The sequence below is a fragment of the Pyrgilauda ruficollis genome, unplaced genomic scaffold (genome assembly GCF_017590135.1).
Source record: "Pyrgilauda ruficollis isolate IOZ18807 unplaced genomic scaffold, ASM1759013v1 scaffold31, whole genome shotgun sequence".
NCBI classification, from domain to species: domain Eukaryota; kingdom Metazoa; phylum Chordata; class Aves; order Passeriformes; family Passeridae; genus Pyrgilauda; species Pyrgilauda ruficollis.
Window position 1 is genome coordinate 7586492 of NW_024524489.1, and position 17763 is coordinate 7604254.

At 39.6% G+C, this 17763-nt stretch overlaps 1 protein-coding gene across 1 annotated transcript in view; it reads left to right on the plus strand.

Moving 5' to 3' along the window:
- Positions 1–14511, plus strand: part of CNIH3 (cornichon family AMPA receptor auxiliary protein 3) — a 45676-nt gene extending 31165 nt beyond the window's left edge. Inside the window, exons 4-6 of the mRNA XM_041474030.1 lie at positions 9144–9256; positions 11693–11836; positions 13523–14511. Of these exons, the coding sequence (XP_041329964.1) occupies positions 9144–9256; positions 11693–11836; positions 13523–13550 (285 nt within the window). The 3' untranslated portion in view covers positions 13551–14511. The remainder of the gene's footprint in view (positions 1–9143; positions 9257–11692; positions 11837–13522) is intronic.
- The last annotated feature ends 3252 nt before the right edge of the window (positions 14512–17763 follow it).

Here is a 17763-nt window from a genome sequence, read left to right on the forward strand (position 1 = left end):
ATGTTTCTGTTGGTGTTTGTGTTACAGCAGTGCTTTTGGTCTCAGGTAATAAGTAAAGCCTGGTTGTGCCAGATGCTACAAAAACCTGGTAATAAATATGAAGAACACTTGTTTACACTCACAAGACATATACGCAACAGGAAAGGAAATGTTGCACAGTTGTTCTGATGATAGAAATCTTGTTTTTGGAGACCTATTTAAGTTTTCTTGTTTGCAGGCAGAGCTTGAATCTTTTATTTTTAACTGAAGGTAAAAATTTGCTTGCTGTTTTTGAGGGGTCTGATGTTTTGTTGTGTTGATAACTGCATGGGGTCTTGGATCTCTACCGCAGCTGTTCAAATCCATCCCAGTTTGGAGTCAGACTCAAACTGCTGTGGTCACATTGATATCAGATTGCTGGGAGTGAAATTATCTGGTGTTGTATGCTTAGAGGCTTGGGATGTTTGCTCTACAGAAATACTAATGAACAGAGACAATAAGATGAATTAGATCTCTGTCAATGTCACACTGAGTATGAGCTACACCCCTCTGCTATACATACACATACTAAATTACCTTCCAAACTGCCTCAGAAGAAATTCCAGAGTTTGCATGTAGCCACTGAAATAAAGGATATTGCTGTTTCTGAGGCATTAGTTATACCTGCAGATTTTGTATGGTGTAAGCTTGCCATGCTCTGCATACTCTGTCCATTAGGGTTTTTGGACTGTGATTGCATCATGCTTCATAAAACTAAATTCATTGAAGTTCTCCTTTGTTTGAAGTGCCCCAAAACTTTTTAAAGTACATCAGACTCTAAACATGTGTGAGTAACCCAAAACTGGTCTGTATTTCAGTACTCCATTCTTATTTGAAAGGTACTGCTAACCTTTTATTGCATGATAAAGCCAACTTTATTCTGGCCTTCAGAGTGACTCTGACAAGATATTTTTACATTAGGAGAGAGTATTTTTTACAGTTCAAGGGTAAAATGTGAAGTTAGCTAAAAATGTATTAGTACAGGATTTTGATTTTATGAAAATCATGACTTATGGTGGAGTTCTTTTTAGACAACTTTCGCACAGCATCTCTCACTAGTCAAAAGAGGCAGGAGATAAATTCTAAATCTTCTGTTCATGTAAACAGTGAGGCTGTCCTTAGGTTGTACAAGGAAAAAAAGAAAGAAGAATTATGACAGGAGAAGTGGAGATACAAGAAAAGCAAGTAAAATATTTGTAGCTGAAGTATGACACACTTTCACTAGCTCTGTGTTGGTTTAATTGTTTTCCTCAGCTTGCCTAAATGAGGAGGGAGTTAATATATTCACAGTGATTCACACTTGGTAGAGGTTTTGTTTGCACCAGAAGGATGAAGGATAATGATTTTCCCTGAATCTTGTAATAGATTTCCAGGCCTTCAGTACCTTTGTTACCAAGCTGCCTTTTTCAATTCTGCACTCTGACAGAAAATTCAGTACAGATAATTTAAAGCTTCCCTCTTTCCCTCTTTTAGGTCTTTTCTGCCTACTTTTTTGTTACATTTGTTGTCTATGAAGTGTGGAATGGGATAAAATTGGGCATTCCCTATTCAGTTAGTCTTTGGGGCACCCACATAGTTTGAATTTCATCTGAAAGAATGGAACTTGGTCCAGAAGCTATTTTGCAGAACTGGTAATAGAATTGGGATCAAAGAGCTGGCAGTATTTATACTTTGTACACAAATTATTCCATAAATGTTGCTTGACAAGAGATAGTGCATCTCTTCTTCACAGTTTCTGTTTTATTTTAAAGAGGTTGCATTCATATTTACTAAAAAAGTATTACTACTGCAGTAAAAATACAGAATATAATCCCTTTTGTCCTTTCTTTGGCTACAGTATCATATCTGGAAAGAAAGCCCTTAAAATAGGACTAAAGAACTGAGAGGAAGTGTTGTATTTCTGGCAGGCAGTTCATTCACTACTGACACTCATTGATTAAGTGAATTGTGCCAACACTATTTTTAGTCAATTTTACAAGTTCCTGAATTCAGCACTTTTGAAAAGTTAGAACATAAAAATAGTTATTTTTAGCAATAATTGCCTAAGGATGTCTGTGTGCTTACCTAGGGATAATGAGAAGATAGATCCTGCTGTGTCTGCCAGGTGCTCATAGCAGGGGGAGCTTGTAATGGGAGAAGTTAGGAAAACTATTGCAAGAGTGAAGAGTTCAAACTTGTGACTCAGCCACAGTTTGGTTCTTATTCCTCTTCTTCAGGGGGGAAGTAGGATTTGCCAGAGTGATGCCTGACGAAAACTGGAATATCCTTTGAAGGGAGATATTCACAGTGCTATTACTCATTAAAATATTTCTGTATGAAACTATTTCAGTTTAACTGACTATATTTTGCTTCTAGTCTCATCTCTAAGTGTTTAGTCAATAATCCAAGTGCCAAACAAAGTGTCACTCTGTAACTGATGACCTCTTGCTCCACAATTCAGCTTCTCCCAGTCCTGTGCTGGAGGGTTTGTAAACATAAGTCCTTGCAGTGGGAGAACATCACAAGTAACAGTGGAATAAGCTGAAGATGCAGCAAAAATGTAGATGAGTAATGTCGTCTGTACTGTGCTCCTGAGAGCAGTGTACTTCTCAGCCACTTGGGGTGATGCGATTTATGCATCTGTTCCTCAGAGCTGTGTTGAAATATTGGCAGAATTTGACTTGCTAATGGCCTATATTTGCTCTAATTCAGTATGCAATAAAGTAAGTATTTGCATTTTAATAAAACGAAGGAAGTTAAACCAGAGGTCACTGTAATGTTTGGCAGAATGTTCAGTGTGGCTTTAAGTTGGAATCACACCCTGTAAAGCTACTGTGCAATTACAAAGAGCAGTATAATTCCTAAATGTAGAGTACAATGATTTCACCCCATACCTGTTTATGGATGCAAGTTTTTTTCTGCTGAGAGTTAAATGTCCTGCCTTGCATCTCGTTGCTGATGTTTTCCACAAAGCTGTTGTAGTGCCAGGGAGGGAAATGTCTTTGCCACGTCTGCACTGCACCAAATCTGCTTCCTCAGACTGCCAGTCTTTACACACCCAGTATGGAAACAGCCCTTCAGCAAACACTTCGTTTTCAGCATTTATGGAAGTGTCAATCTTGGGCAGACCCCCAGGAGAAGGCCTGGGGGCCCTTCCTGAGCCGTGCAGATGGCTGAACTTCATTTTGATCATCCCTGAGGTTTGTGCATTCATAGCCCTGCCTGTGAACTGGGGTTGGTTTTGTAGCTCCTAACGAACAGCTGCCGCACTAATTGCCCTTCTCCCCAGTTTTGGGGGAGCAGACAAAGGCGGCAGGAGCTCTTGGAGCAGCCCAGCTGTGGGGTGTCCTGGCTGCTTGTGCCTGAAATACCAAAGCGAGGTAGGGCAAGAAGAGGTTTATTACCCTGTTTTCTGCCAGCACTGTGGAAATTAGAGGAGTTTGCACTCCGGGGTTGCTAACCCAGCTTCTGTTGCTGGTTCGGAATTAGCGTTAGAAAAAGGAAGGTCATAAAGATGTCTCCTGATCCCTGCTGAGTGGAAAAGAACAGTTTGCAGAGGAGATACACTTGTAAGATCACAGCACATCTGCCCTAATGACGTGCCTTCCGAGGATGGGGCACTTCTTGAATTGTGCCGGTGCCCTGCAGACCTTTCAGTCTTTTTTTAAATCCGTTTCATAACCTTTTTACCTGTTGGCTGCTATGACCTTCCATGGGCTCTGCAATACCGAAATATTTATGGATACTCCTGTAAAGACCTGATTCTCATCTGTCAGTTCTGTTGAAGTTACTACTGGTCTTAAGAAAAAGCTTAAATATTCTAGTCATAAACTAGCTCCAGTGGAATATATAGAATTGAATATAATTATCCCCATGTTGCAGAAGAGAGAAAGAGACAATGAGAAGTGAAATGATAGGCCTAAATATAAATGTGTTTAGTAGCTGAGATGGAAAAAGCATCCAGAAATCCTGTATTTTAATATTAGATCTTGTACTGTGTCACAGATGGATATGGAGTGAGACTAGTAATTAGGCTCTTTGTGTTATTCATTTCATTGTCTGGTATTTGTGCTGTGGAGTGACTTATGTTCACATCCACTTAAGAGAAATGTTTAAAGAAATTCCAATAGCTCTTTAGAATAATTAAATTGCCTTCACAAAGCAGTGGCTTTTTGCTACTTTGTTTCTTTGTGATCCCGAGCAGTGAGTGGAGGGGTGAAAACACAGATGTTATATCCCTTTTTTTTTTTTTAATTTGTGCTCTGCATTTTGTTTGTGACATTAAGTCTTGCATGTATGTGCTGCTGCTCTCCCCCAGATAAAATGTAAAGCTGCATATATGAATTTAGTAGGTTCAACTGCACGTTGTCCTTTTGATGATTTGGAATCCATCTCCCAGGCATTTTCTTCTGAACTACGTGCACAAATCTACCTACCAAACTGCTAAATACTTCTAGAGGTTTGCATAACATGGTTTTGAATTACTTAAAATGGTTTTGTTACATGTTTGTGTTATAACAATTTGATGCTACTGAATTAGCAACTAAGGAACAGTCTGTAGAGACACAAGCAAGTGTGGATTTTAACAGGAGAATTGAAATAAATTGAACCTGAATATTTGGATGAAAACCTTAGTATATTTACTGTGACAGCATTGTATTGGGCTCTAGGGCAGCCTTTCAGAAGAGGTTTTGGAAGTCAAGTAACCCAAATCATTTAAAGTAGATTAGAAAAGTGGGAAGACTTCTTGTATTTCAAGAGTAAAATTTAGTGTTTTGTCTGTTTGATCAGAGCAAACAGTATGTTTAAAACTGTTGGAATTATTAAGATATATGGTCTGTGTATTTAAATTACACATAGTTGACCCTTCTTATTTGGTTTGTGCAGCAGCAGGAGGAAACAGATGATTTGTTTCAGAGTATGTACATTCCACATACACAGTCTGGGCTAAGGCACATGCTACTACTATTTTTTGTGTGGTTTTGCTTTCTTTTTTTCCCTTTCTTGCATTGCACTTCTGATTTTTCCAGTCTGTGCTTTTCAGTTAGGGGAATTTCGGAGTCATTAAATAATCTCCCTTTGATCTCTCAGTGTCTTTAACTCAGCTGACACTCCCCAGTAACCCAGGTTTTCTCTGGCAGGCTCTGTAGGGATGAGCTTTAAAGTGCTATTGAAATAACTCCTGTGTCCTGAAAACCTTGGGTACACATCCACCCCCTCTTTCCCTGCTATTGATGAGGACTGATTCTTTTCGAGGGCCGAGCTTTTTTGAGGGATGTGGTGGAAAAAGCAGCAAATGAGCCCCATAGTGACAAGCTGCAGCCATCCTCTAGTGCAAGCAGATGCAGTAGCAATAACCACTGCAATAAAGCAGTGTGCGCTTAGGTCAGACCTCATCTGGAGCCTGGCAGTGATTCCACACATGCTTGATGCTTTCAGTTTTCTGTTGCTTTCAGGTGGATGGGAAGGGGCTTGTGTGTTTTTAAGGTGAACAACTTGTTTGCACTGGGGTAATCACCAGAAGGAGATTCAGCCCCCACTTCTCTGCAGGATTTTCCTGCCATCTGTAGGAGGAGAAGGCAGGCATTAAGAAGGGAAGTTGTTTCAGCCTCTAATAGTGTAATGAAGACTCTCAGAAGCTCTGGTAGGGTAGAGTGTGTAATGGCTGGCAGTTTCTAGTACAGTGTAAAATCTGTGGTTGCAGTGTGGAGGGTGGCAGGCACAGAGGGAGACTGATGTAGACTCTTGGGTGTTTTGAGGAAGGAACAGCAATTCTGTGAGAATTGTTATTATTACTGTGTAGCACTCAGGAGCATTGGTCCAAGCAAAGTGCTGGAAAGAAGCATCTTGACATTTCAGTGGCTTAAGAGTGGGGAAAACTGTTTGATTCAGTTGTTGCAATTGATTTTCTAACACTGAGTATTTAATAGCAATGATGAAGGGATATTATTATTCCTGCTGTAATGTCTTCCCAGTTCTGTTTTCTGTGAGGTATTCTATGGACCCTGTTCACTGGTGAGATAAACTGTAAGAGTCATTCCCTGTAAAAATGATACAGTGTCCTGTAAAATCAAAATTACATTTGAGAAGGAGGTAGCCATCTGTAATAAACAGAATAAGGAGGAAAGATACAGACAGAAAAAGACAGGTTTATCTTTTGTATAAGAACAACAGAACAGATTTAGGAAATGGGAAACAGAATAACTTTATTTGGGACTGATCTTCTCTAAAGATGTCTTTGTATTCCTATAAACAGAAAGAAGCTGCTGATAGGTGCTTACATTCAGTGCTTGTTTTCCTGCTCTTTAGTTCAGCCAAACTTAGGTGTCTATCCATAGCAAAGTCCGCTTTATTTTCTGTGGAATTAGAGAAGGATCAATCTACATGTGCAGTGTGTGTGTACTACTTTGTATGAGAATGAATTCTTGTGGTGAGATGGCAATGAGCATGATACCCACCTAAGGTTTTACATTTTAAATGTCAATGATAAAGTGTGAATAAGGGTTTACTGATGTGGACATTTACTTAACTATACAGTTATATCAGAACAAAACTAACAAAGTTACAGTGGTTTCCTTTTCCCTGGCTTATGTTGTAGCAAAAGGCATTTCTGATTAGCAGCATTTTTTTTTTTCTAGAAGCTGACTTCCTTTTCAGGCTTTCCTGTGGTTTTCCACAGGGAAATATCAGCCAGCTGAGTTTCTGGTGGTAAATTTGTAGTGTCATTTGAGCTTGGGACTCAAAGTGACCAAGTTGCCTCCCTTAAGAGTTGTGCTGCTATGCCAGTTTCGCCTTCTTCATGTTTCATAATCATCGCAAGCTTTATCTTGAGCTGTGTCAGAAAGCAGAGGTCGTTATTTAAATCAGGATGTTCCTGGTTCAAAATAGAAGTGTACTATTTATATCCTAACATGTTTACCATCTGACAGCTTCCTATGCTCTCACAGGAATGAATTAAAGACGTTGGTTTAGTTCCTGTTGCAGTTATCTGTATCACTGAAGTTGCTTTTCAGTTGAGTACCTCGGCAGGAACAACAAGGATTGACTGCTGCTTGTTTCTCGGCCAGCTTTCTTCTCTCCAGCAGCTGAATCCCATATTTGCTAAAGTTGATTTCAACTTTTCATTGTTTTCAGAGGACATAGTGTCAAATTGCAGGATGATTCTTAAAGCCAAGAACTGAGGCAGTGTTTTATTTTAGTTACTTACTTGACCTCATAAGCCTTGCTGTTAGTTAGTGTCTTTCTGTGCTTTATGTTTCCAAGTCTCTCACCTCCTTTTAGATTTGGTCTCTGAAGTATATCAGCTGACTGTAACTGGCTTTTGCAGACTAGGCTTTGTTTGCTTCTTTGCACAAATTCCCTCTAGAAACAGTGATTAGCAATGATCCTTTCTTATTTATGTCTACAGGAAAATACCAGTCCAAGAAAAGGTTGAAGAGACATAAATGACCCATTTGCTGTTCTACCAAAAGTATAGATAGATTTCATTTACACCAGAAATTGTGACTGGAAAGTGAGCCTACTTCTGAGAGTCCTCTGCTTTCTTTGTTTCCTTTCTTATTTCACTGCAGATTTTTGGTTTGTTTTTCAAGCTCTGCATAAATATTCACCGTGGGTTTCCTTCCCTGTTATTACCAGCCAGCCCACTGATCAGGCACCAGGGTTGCAGTCTCGCTAAGTTTGTGTATTGTGCTGGATCCAGAAATCAAATATGTGAAAATGAGTGTAATACACTTTTGAGTGTTGTGATGTTCAGTGGGCAGACGTACATCATGAAGGCCTTTCTTGCCTACAATTTGTTATGAAGATGAATCATTCTTTGGGGAAAGGTTATAGTCATGTTATAAATCACATTCTCAAACTGAAAAAAAAAAAGATCCAGCAGTGATAAATAAGTACCATCTGGAATCTGAAGTATATAATTGTATTATGATTTCTCATCCACATAAAATAAGCCCTTGAGAATGTTTAAGTTGAAGGCACAGTCACGGAGATGCCCAAATTTGTTAACTTCTTCAAATACTGAAGTGAAATGCGTTAAAACAGTATGTTCCATGTGAGGTGGAAAGACTCCTAGAGCCAAGATGATGGAATTCCTTGCAGCACAGCTGTATGGGAGTAGGTATTTGGAGAAGCTGTGTAGTAAATTCTACCTTGTTTAAAAAACAATAGGGCTCACTTTAATTATTTGGCAGATAATAATGAATTGTCATCTAAAAACGCCCCCAAATGCCTTTTGTGATTTAATTTTGGTCGGTGTATCTCCAAGGTGAAGCAGTGGATGCAAATGAGTTGTGTATGATTTTCTCTAGCTTTGAGAAATATGCACTGCTGGAAATTAGTCTTTTCTCTGACTTGAAGAAAAGAAACAGGGATTTCTCAGAAAAGGTCTGGGAAGAAAACAAGAGAAGAAAGACAGCTAAGAAATGGGAAAGCAGTGAAGAAAGCAAAGTGCCTTTTGAAATAACTATTCTGAATCAACATCACATACATTTCTGCTTCTGCCAGCTGCCCACTCATTTTCTCTTTTAATAGAAAGAATCATCATGGTTCTGAAACGACGAGTGTAGGGAGCCATGGTTTTCTTAGGAAGTGAGTTTCCTGTCTTAGTGGGTTTGTGCTTGCAAGACTGACTTGGTAATGGATTTGATCTCTTTATGGTGTATATAACATATCAAAATGGTAGAAGCAGCACTTTGTTTTTCCAAAGACACTCCTCCAATGTAGAAGCAAAACTTCAGGAATAGCTTTGTTTCCTTTCTGAATGCTTCAGTAATAAAACTTCGTTCTTTGCAAACTCTTTTACTGGCATTCATTTAGTCTCGAAATGCTTTGGTGAGGGAGGCATTAATATAATGTGTGTTTTGTAGACATAGGTCTGGAACACCAGATAGGACAGTAAGTGATTTATCCCATGTCTCTCAACAAGCCCTTGGAGTACAAACTTGGGTAGAACCTTAACAAACCTGGCCCTGGGTCCTGTGCTCCTTGCTCATGCTGTCTGCCAGCTGAGCTGTGTCTAGGGACAGACACACAGGAGACTTGCAAGACTTGCAGAGTTGATTTGTTCTCTGAAAAACTACCTAGGTGACTAAAATCAAAGAGGTGTTTGTTTTACTGACTTCTTTCTGTTCCTTTCCTTTTAGCTGGTGCTGCCAGAGTACTCCATCCACAGTCTTTTCTGCATAATGTTTTTATGTGCTCAGGAGTGGCTCACACTGGGGTTAAATGTTCCTTTGCTTTTTTATCACCTCTGGAGGTAAGCCCTTCTTTTATATGCTGACTGCTTGTTAGCCTTGCCTGTCAGCTCAGCACACATGCAGGTTGTGTGAACAATGAAGGACAGTGATCGGAGTGTAGATGAGCATCTCTTGCCTAGAGGCTCTTGCCTATAAGCTGCTGAAACTTGTATTTCCAGAGAAAAAGGAATTTTTTTCATGATCTAGAATGGCTAAGGAAAACATATGATAATACAATGTGGCTCTCAGTTACTTAGATGAATATTCTGAAGGGTGTCAGGATGCACTCATCACAAGTGAAAACATGGAAGTGAAATAGGCTGGAATCTGAATTTGGAACTTGGTGAGGCTCTAAATACTTCACAGATGGGGAGTTGCAAGACAGTTCATATCTGAAAGAGCTTGGACCTCTTCATTCAGCCCTAGCAAGGAAACCTTTCCATTGTAGTTGTGAAATACTGGGAAGGTTGACAGATTTTTGTGTCTCATCTTCTTTGGCAGCTTTTTGACTTTTTTTTTTTTTTCAGTGTAAAGTAAGTTGTTTCTTTCTGTACAGTAGGGATTTTCTGTTCTGCAAGATAATCCTCTTTTAGAGAATCATGGAGTAGGGATTGGAGTAAGTGAAGAGCTGTTTCTTCACCCTGCCCATGTGAAGAAGTGGGGAATGTTCCCACTCTGGACCTCTGAATTGTGTTTATATTCACGCAGGGGCTTCCAGAGTTGATCACGTAAGACCTGCTGTTTTTTTCCAGCAGGCAGTGCAGCTGCTGCTCCTGCATCTCCCTCTGCATTCTAGTGGAGGATCAGCCTTCTGTTGCTTCTGAAAATAACCAAAAGACATCAGTTTTTATGGTTGTCAGTCTGGAGACTTCCCTAGTTTCGCATTTTCACAATGTTTGTAAAAGCACAGATGATTTTTGTCTGTCAGGGTCTCTTTGTGTTACAAAGGTACATATGGTAGCAGAAGAATAATTCTGTAAAGAAATCAAAATCATCATCTCAACCAGGAATTAAAAAGCAGTAGCTTTTTTACTTTTTTTTTTTTTTTCTGCAAAAGCTTGGTCGTAATGCAGTCATAGGATAAAGTGTATTATTCAGAAATTAGAGTGCCAGTATAGCTCTTAGAAAGCTAAATGAAATTAAGCTACAAGTGCTTTTCTCCCTATTGTTCTGCTGCAATAAAAATGATAATGTTTTATGCTGCTCTTTTGCTAAGGGTTAACAGCCCTTAGTGTGACAATGACACCCATTAAAAAAATTTCTAAAAACATTTTTTTTTTTTTCCCAAGAGGAAAATGGCTACATTCTGAGTAATGATATCAACCTTTGGAGAAAACTTCTGGTTCTTTTTTTTTTTTCTGTGATTCTTCATGTGCTTTGCTATAAATACTCCATAATTATTCCTGCTTTAACCACAGGCAGGTTTGGGTTTGTTGTGTAAAGTTCTGCACAGAACCATGGGGATACACTGTAATATCTTCATACAAATGAGTAGAATTAAGCAAGATTCCACCTGTGGTTCTCCATAAAAGAACTTGCAATCTTATTAGAGGTTGTAAGTGGATGTGACTAACATTGGAAGGGAAAAAGGCAAAGTTATTTTGAGAACCTCTCCTTTCAAAGTTTGCTGCTGGTCACTTGCTTGGTGTTTTTAAATCTTCCTGTCTATCTGTATATCCATCTGTAAGCAATCAGCAATCTTCTGCTTACTTTGTCAAAGCAGCAGAAATAACAATATTTCCTCTGATTTGTGCTGGTCTTAGAGTAGTTAATTAACTTTGTTGAGGACTTTATGGGTTTTGCTTTTTACTGCAAACTGACTGAGACAAAAGCTCCTTTGCCAAAGAAGTTCTTCTGTCACAATTTTCTCAAACACTCAGCCATTGCTGAGAATAGTTAGAAAGTTGTCCTATGTAAGAAGAAAAATATTTTTGAAGAAAAATATTTGGATGATAAATTCTTGAGCAGTGCCACATGTAGAAAATATTGGTCAGCCACTTCCTACATTACTCCATATTGGCTTTTTTCCTTTTCAGAGTTGGAGGAACTTAGCTACCAGTTGGTTGGGACTGTCACCTTTCATCATGTCTGAAATCAGTTGTGTAGGTGCAATAAAAGCCCTTCCTCTTCTCTGTGATCACAAACCACCATATATTGTCACTCACAATGTGTAAGTTATGAGTGGATGAGCCAGAAATAACTCTGTAGGAAGGGGATATGTTTTGATCTGAAGAATTAATAGAACACAGAAAATCCACATTCATTAATTGCTTGGTTCTGTAAGAAAGGAGTGCTTAGACTAGCATCCTGATTTTTACAATGTCTGGAAATAGAGACTTGGGAAAGAAAGGGGAATTCCTGCTGTATCATGGAAGATGGAGGTCAGGTGTGTGTCTGTACATACTTAACACAGATTACCACAGAGTCATTCCAGGTGTATTCTCCGGCTCTTTCAGGTATTTTCGATGCCCAGCAGATAGCTCAGAGCTGGCCTATGATCCACCTGCAGTCATGAACGCAGATACCTTAAGTTACTGCCAGAAAGAGGCTTGGTGTAAGCTGGCCTTCTACCTCCTTTCCTTCTTCTACTATCTCTACTGGTAAGTCTGGCCATTTCACTAAGAGAACAGTAGCTGCTTTTCATTTCACTTGTGGAATTGCACTTAGGAATGACTGGAACCAGCTGGACAATTTCCTTAGTCTCATAAAAGGTTGCTTCTGCTGTTGATTCGGGGAAGCACTCTCACTGAGTGCTGACACTTCAGTACAGAATATTTAGTGTTTACCTAAAACCTGAGCCAGGCCCCAGCACCAATCAAAGGAAATAACTTTTGCTTCTCTGTATGATCTTTTGGAATGGTAAAATAGTGAATATTGTACTAATGGCATTACATCAAATAAAAAACTGTAATTCCTTGTGATTCAAGAGGAACATAAGAAAAATACAATACCTTTGGTATAGTAATACTCAAGATGGTAAATAAATGGGTAGGTAGATGTTGGGTGGGAACATGGAATGCATCATGCCCCTAGTCATTCCTACAGGCTCCCTTTCATGACAGGGCAAAGCCTGTGCATGATCCAAACCCCTAATTAAAGTATATTCATGGAGATATGCACACCAATTGGGCATTGTCCCCCTGCCCCTTTCAACTGTCACATGTCCTCAGTGCACAGGCACAAATGCCAGTGCAAAAATATGTGAGGATCATTTAACGTAAGGCCTTGTCAAGATCCCAGTGTAATCACACCATAAAAACTACTGGACAACAACCTCTAACACACTTTAAATGGAGGTGATGCTTTAGCTGTCTTTCTTCTACTCCTTCCTCCATGATGTATTTGCACAGAGTTGCCTTTTCAAGCCAGTCTTGTAGTCATCCCTCTGCAAAGCAGGTTTGTGTGCTGGTGGAAGAAAAGTGTGTTTTTCTCCTCTGATTACTGGTGTCTGACCTGTTCTGCTGTTCACCACATCTTGAGGACTCACTGCTGCATGTTGTTGTTTCTCAATATTCCTTTTAAATGCTATTGAGGTTTGTGGGAAAAAAGCATTTTTTAACTCCACGTTTTTGTGTTGGGATCAAAGTCAGCTCAGCAGTGTGGTGTAGCATTTCTCCTGAGACTTTACTGCTGTGCGGATTCCTCTGAGCCCTTCAATCTAAAACATGGCCACCATCCAAAATCCACTGCCTGGTGCTTGATAAAATAGTATAAATTACAGACATTTTTTCAGTGCTTTCCTGGGTATTGGCAGAATTAGAATTGCAACAAAATGGAGCTGTGGCAATATATACTGGTTTTTCTCTAGTTTTCAGAGTTGCATTTAGTATGTATGGATTCAGTCCAGCTGGTGGCTGCATTTTATGTTTCTTCTAGTGCACAGAGTTTTTTTCCAAAGGAATCAAAACAATGCAATTTTATGGAAAACCTTGCCTGCCCTGCCGAGAGTTGCTGGTTGAAGTTTTAAAGATCAAACACACTAAAGCAAAATGGTTTTGTTTCTTTGCTGTTCAAATCCAGACATCAGACTGAGCTTTAAAAAGCTCAAACACAGCTTGTGGTGCAGTAGGATGTCGATAATGAATTTGTTATTTCTTGAGTGCCTTTTGATACCCATCTTGAATACACCATAATTAAGATGCTTTAGAGAGATAGAAGGAATGCAAAGGAAAGCACAGGTCATTACAGTCAGACCTGAGGAACAGACAGCAAAGGGTTATAAAAATCAAAGTGCTCTGCATGCTTCAAAGGGATACTTTCATATTGTGTCTTTCTTTTACATTCAGCATGATCTACACTCTGGTGAGCTCTTAACTGAAAGATCATCACTAAGGACTGAAAACAACAAAGGCTGGAGGTGCAAGGACGAGTGAACCAAGGGATGCATGATTAAAAAAAGCAAAGAGGAAAACTTTGAACCCAAGCAGTAAATATGGTACATGAAAGAGACATCCAGCAAAGAGAAGCAGAATACCATGGGAGAATGGCTGAGTTAATTCTGTTTGTCTCCTGTTTCTCAATGTATTGCAGCAAATGATTTTCAAAACCCAAGCAAACAGAAAAAATTGCAGCAATATGGGCCAAATTATACAACTATTCACCTTTCCAGGGATAACGCTGCTTGGTTTAGTGGATTCATTAAAACTTTAATGCCTATAGTCCCTGCTGTCTTCCAGGAAGCAACATTTCTTTTCTTAAGGACTATTCTGGACTGAGGAAGCACAGGACAAGATGATCTTACACAGAAAGAAGAGCTGTACAACATTCTGAAAACAAGCAGTGAGTGGACTTCGGATGAGATGTGTGACTGTCCTGCAGGGCTATGCTCATGGCACTAGTCAAACAGAGATGTCAAATCTCATGGAACTGCTTCAATGGTTTTGGTTTGTTGGTTTGTTTTGTTTTTTTTCCCAACCAAAACAACAATAACAAAAGAATTTGCAGTTTCAGTGTTCTGTATTCTAACTATATGCTATTCCTGCAGGTGAGCATCCGGTATATTTCTGTACTTCATTTGTGATGCACCAACACCATACAGTGAGATGTAGAAATACATTGAGTTTAACCTAATCAGGCCAAGCACTTATCAGAATAGTGTTCCTCTGACTGAAAAAAAAGCCAAACCAGGTAAAAGCTGCATATATTTAAAGAGGATTGTAGAACTTAGCTGTTATATTCATCACAATGCTGGATAGCAAATACGGGACCAGCTAATTGTGGTCTGTAATTCTGTTTTGCAGTTTTACTTCTGCTGTAAAATTTAAGCTGGAACAAATAGAGAAAATGTCTTTGTCTTGTATGAGGTTCCTATTGAAAGATGTTCAGTTTTTTATAATTTAAAGGTTTTAAAATTTTGTCATAGAATTCTTACTCAAATTCATTTATATGGGCTGCATATCTTTATACATATATATATATATATTCACATACAAATACATATCTATATAAATACTTGCAATCTATTTACATTTTAGGTCCATCTGTTTGACAGGTCAAAGGCATCAAGTGTCCATGACTGCTGCTAAATATATTTCGATGCTGATCCAAGTGAACCCAGACTCATTCCCTCAAAGTCACTGGTGCTGTGGGTAGTAGCAAGGCTGTAAACTCAAGACTAACACCAGAGCCTTCACAGACACTGCTTGGCTCTTGCATTGGGAATGATCTGATAAGGTGGGTTTCTGCCAGAGATTGGCAGACAACAGTGTGGAGAGGCCCATCTGTTCCCTGGCTTATTCACAGCTGGTCCTGTTAACACGAGCTCACTGATCACCACCTTTGGTCTGGCTATTGAGAGCCAGTAGGCTGATCCTGTACCAAGCTCTGAGGTGTTCTTGGGCTGGGCACAGCAGTTCAGCTGGAAAGATGCAGTCTCACAATGGCTGCTGAGTCATCCCATGTCTGGCATGTTCCCTGTGGAGATGGAGTTTCTGTGTGCCTGCAGTGCCAGGACTCACTCTGGTTTGGTCTGTGTGTTAACAAAACGAAATCCTGTTGCCAGCAAAGCACAGTGGCTGCATGCTAACTCTGCTCCTGGACCACGCCAGCTCCCAAATCCTGCCTGGGCATTGCTTGGAATGGGGCTAGCTGGCCTGTGCAAGCATTATACTGGGATCATTCTAACAATATTTATATGAAGTTGTCCCAAGGGCTGACATTCTTTAATTTACAGTAGTTTTATTATTTAATTTTCAGTTGGATGCATTTTATCTTCATACAATGTAGTATTGTAGTATACCCAGTTCTAGAAGCATAAGGCTGCCAAATCAGATGTTGGGAAGCTGATTTGGACTCTGATGGTTCATAGATTTGGATTGCACCCACCACAGAGGTGGCTGAGCTGCTCTTGAAATCACACTGACCCTGCAGGCAATACAGATATGTTCTCTTGGAGTGAGCCTGAGCTAAGGAACTTCACTGTATCATTACAGAGCTAAATGGTGAAGCTCTGCTGCAGTGGAATAATTAATGCACAGCCCATGAAAAGCTGATGATTGTCTGTAACTGAATTTCTTCTCTGCATCCTAACAGCAGTATAGGAACTAAATTCACAGGAACAAGTCACAGTGAATAACTTCTAGACGTCTTGCTACCTCATAAAACTTTCATCTCTGAGCTCTGAGCAGGTGACTGAATCTTTCCATGCATCTTCTAGGATTTCATAGGAGATGAAATTACTTCAGGTTCCCTATATTCCAAATACATGCTTTCAAGTCAGTTTCATTGCAAGGCTTGGAATTTTGTGAGGTTGGATGGGTGAAAGTATGATGGCTTCTTGTCTGAAAACTCACAATTTTCAAATCCTGAGGTTCAGGGATGAGCTGGACTGGTAGGAGGTCAATTATTTGCCTGCAGGGCTGAGTAGAAGCTCTGTGAGTTTTTGTGACTGGCATTGGCCTGTAATTCTTGACTTTGCACAAAAAGTTGTTGTTTATGTGGGTCTTCCAAATGTAACCTCAGGGTACTTGAAGGACTGGAGTGGATAGGCTTGGTCATTTGAAAGAGGTTCTCTATTTCAGGCAACTTCATCAATACACTTACCGAACTCCACTGGAAAACAGAACACTTCATTTGGTCCCACTACTTCTTTGAGTGAGTGTTTCCAGGATTTCACTGCTCTGGTATTTGATTTTTTTTTTTTTTAATTTTTGCATTTCCAGAATAAATTTATTCTTAGGTAATTTATTCCACTTGCTTTTGAGCCAACATTAGCCTAAGTACACTTTCTCTCATGCTGCTTAAGATTTCAATATACAGAGAAAGAAGTCCTTTTCACCCTTCATTCTGTTAAAAGTGAGCTGTCTCATGTCCTCCCATAGAAAACTCTATTCTCCATGTCTTCTTTAAAGGGTTTCTCTGTTGTCTTTCCAGTCAAATTAATCTTTCTTAAGAGCGGGTAATCACAGCTGTTCAGAGTATTCTGGAGAGTATCTTACTCTAATTAGTCCTTGCTGTGAGTGGACAATGAAAGCTAACAGTCTCAGTTCTTTCCAATAATACTTATTCAAAAAAGTAATCACACAGCTTTCAATAGCATTTTGTTTCTCTTTGATACGAATCTTAAAGCTGATGGAAAAACTGATTAATATTACGTTCCCTTTAATTGAATTTAGTCTGCAGAGCCAGGAGTTGGACTTGATGATGCTTGTGGGTCCCTTCCAGCTCAGGAAATTCTGTGCTTCTGCTTTAACCAAAGCAAGGGAAGATTAGAAAGGAATACTGTGATCTTTGGTCACAAGGACGTGTCTTCCCTATATCACACTTTTGAGGGAGAAATAATCTGTGCTATCATTTTTGTCTCAAGTTCCTCCTTGTTGGTTAGTGGAGGCTGGAGATTTCCTCTGCAAGCCTGCTTTCTTCCTGTCTCTTTTCCCAGAAGGCTGAATGTCATTATTTAGGAGCGGAGTTCTCTTCTCTCACAGAGAGAAGAATATTCTGGGATTTATCTGATGGTACAGATAAATCCCAGAAGACACAAGAAAACACATCATCACCCTTTGCCCCTTTAGGAGCAGGTGTGAAATGAGCACACCTTAAATGAGTACACCTTAAAATCTTAAATGAGTATTCATTTTCCTCACCTGTGCTATCTGTGAAGTGAAAGAGGTGATACTTACCTTGTGAGCTCTTCCCATAGTGTTGTACTCGTTTTTCTTTTTTTTTTTCTGTTTCCAGTAACTGTTGAATCTGCTTAAAAGGAAAAGGTAAGAGATGGAAAAAAATGGGAGAGGATGAGACCTGGATGAGCTGCTTACCCAAAGAGGCATCCACACAGTGTGCTGGCCTTTAGCTGCCTGTTCCTGGAAGGGATGAAAGGCAAGGTCTCCTATTTATAGTCAGGTAATTGCAGTGATGCTGAATAAAATTGTTGCTGCTCTGACTGTTTCAGTTTCAAGTACAGCAAATCAGTGATGATAGCAGAATGCTTCGCCTACAAATAATTAACTGTACTTAAGCTGTCAGAAATGTTTTTCCATCTGCTTCCTTGAGCCATATTCTTCCTTTTGCACTAAGCCCCTCAAAGAGA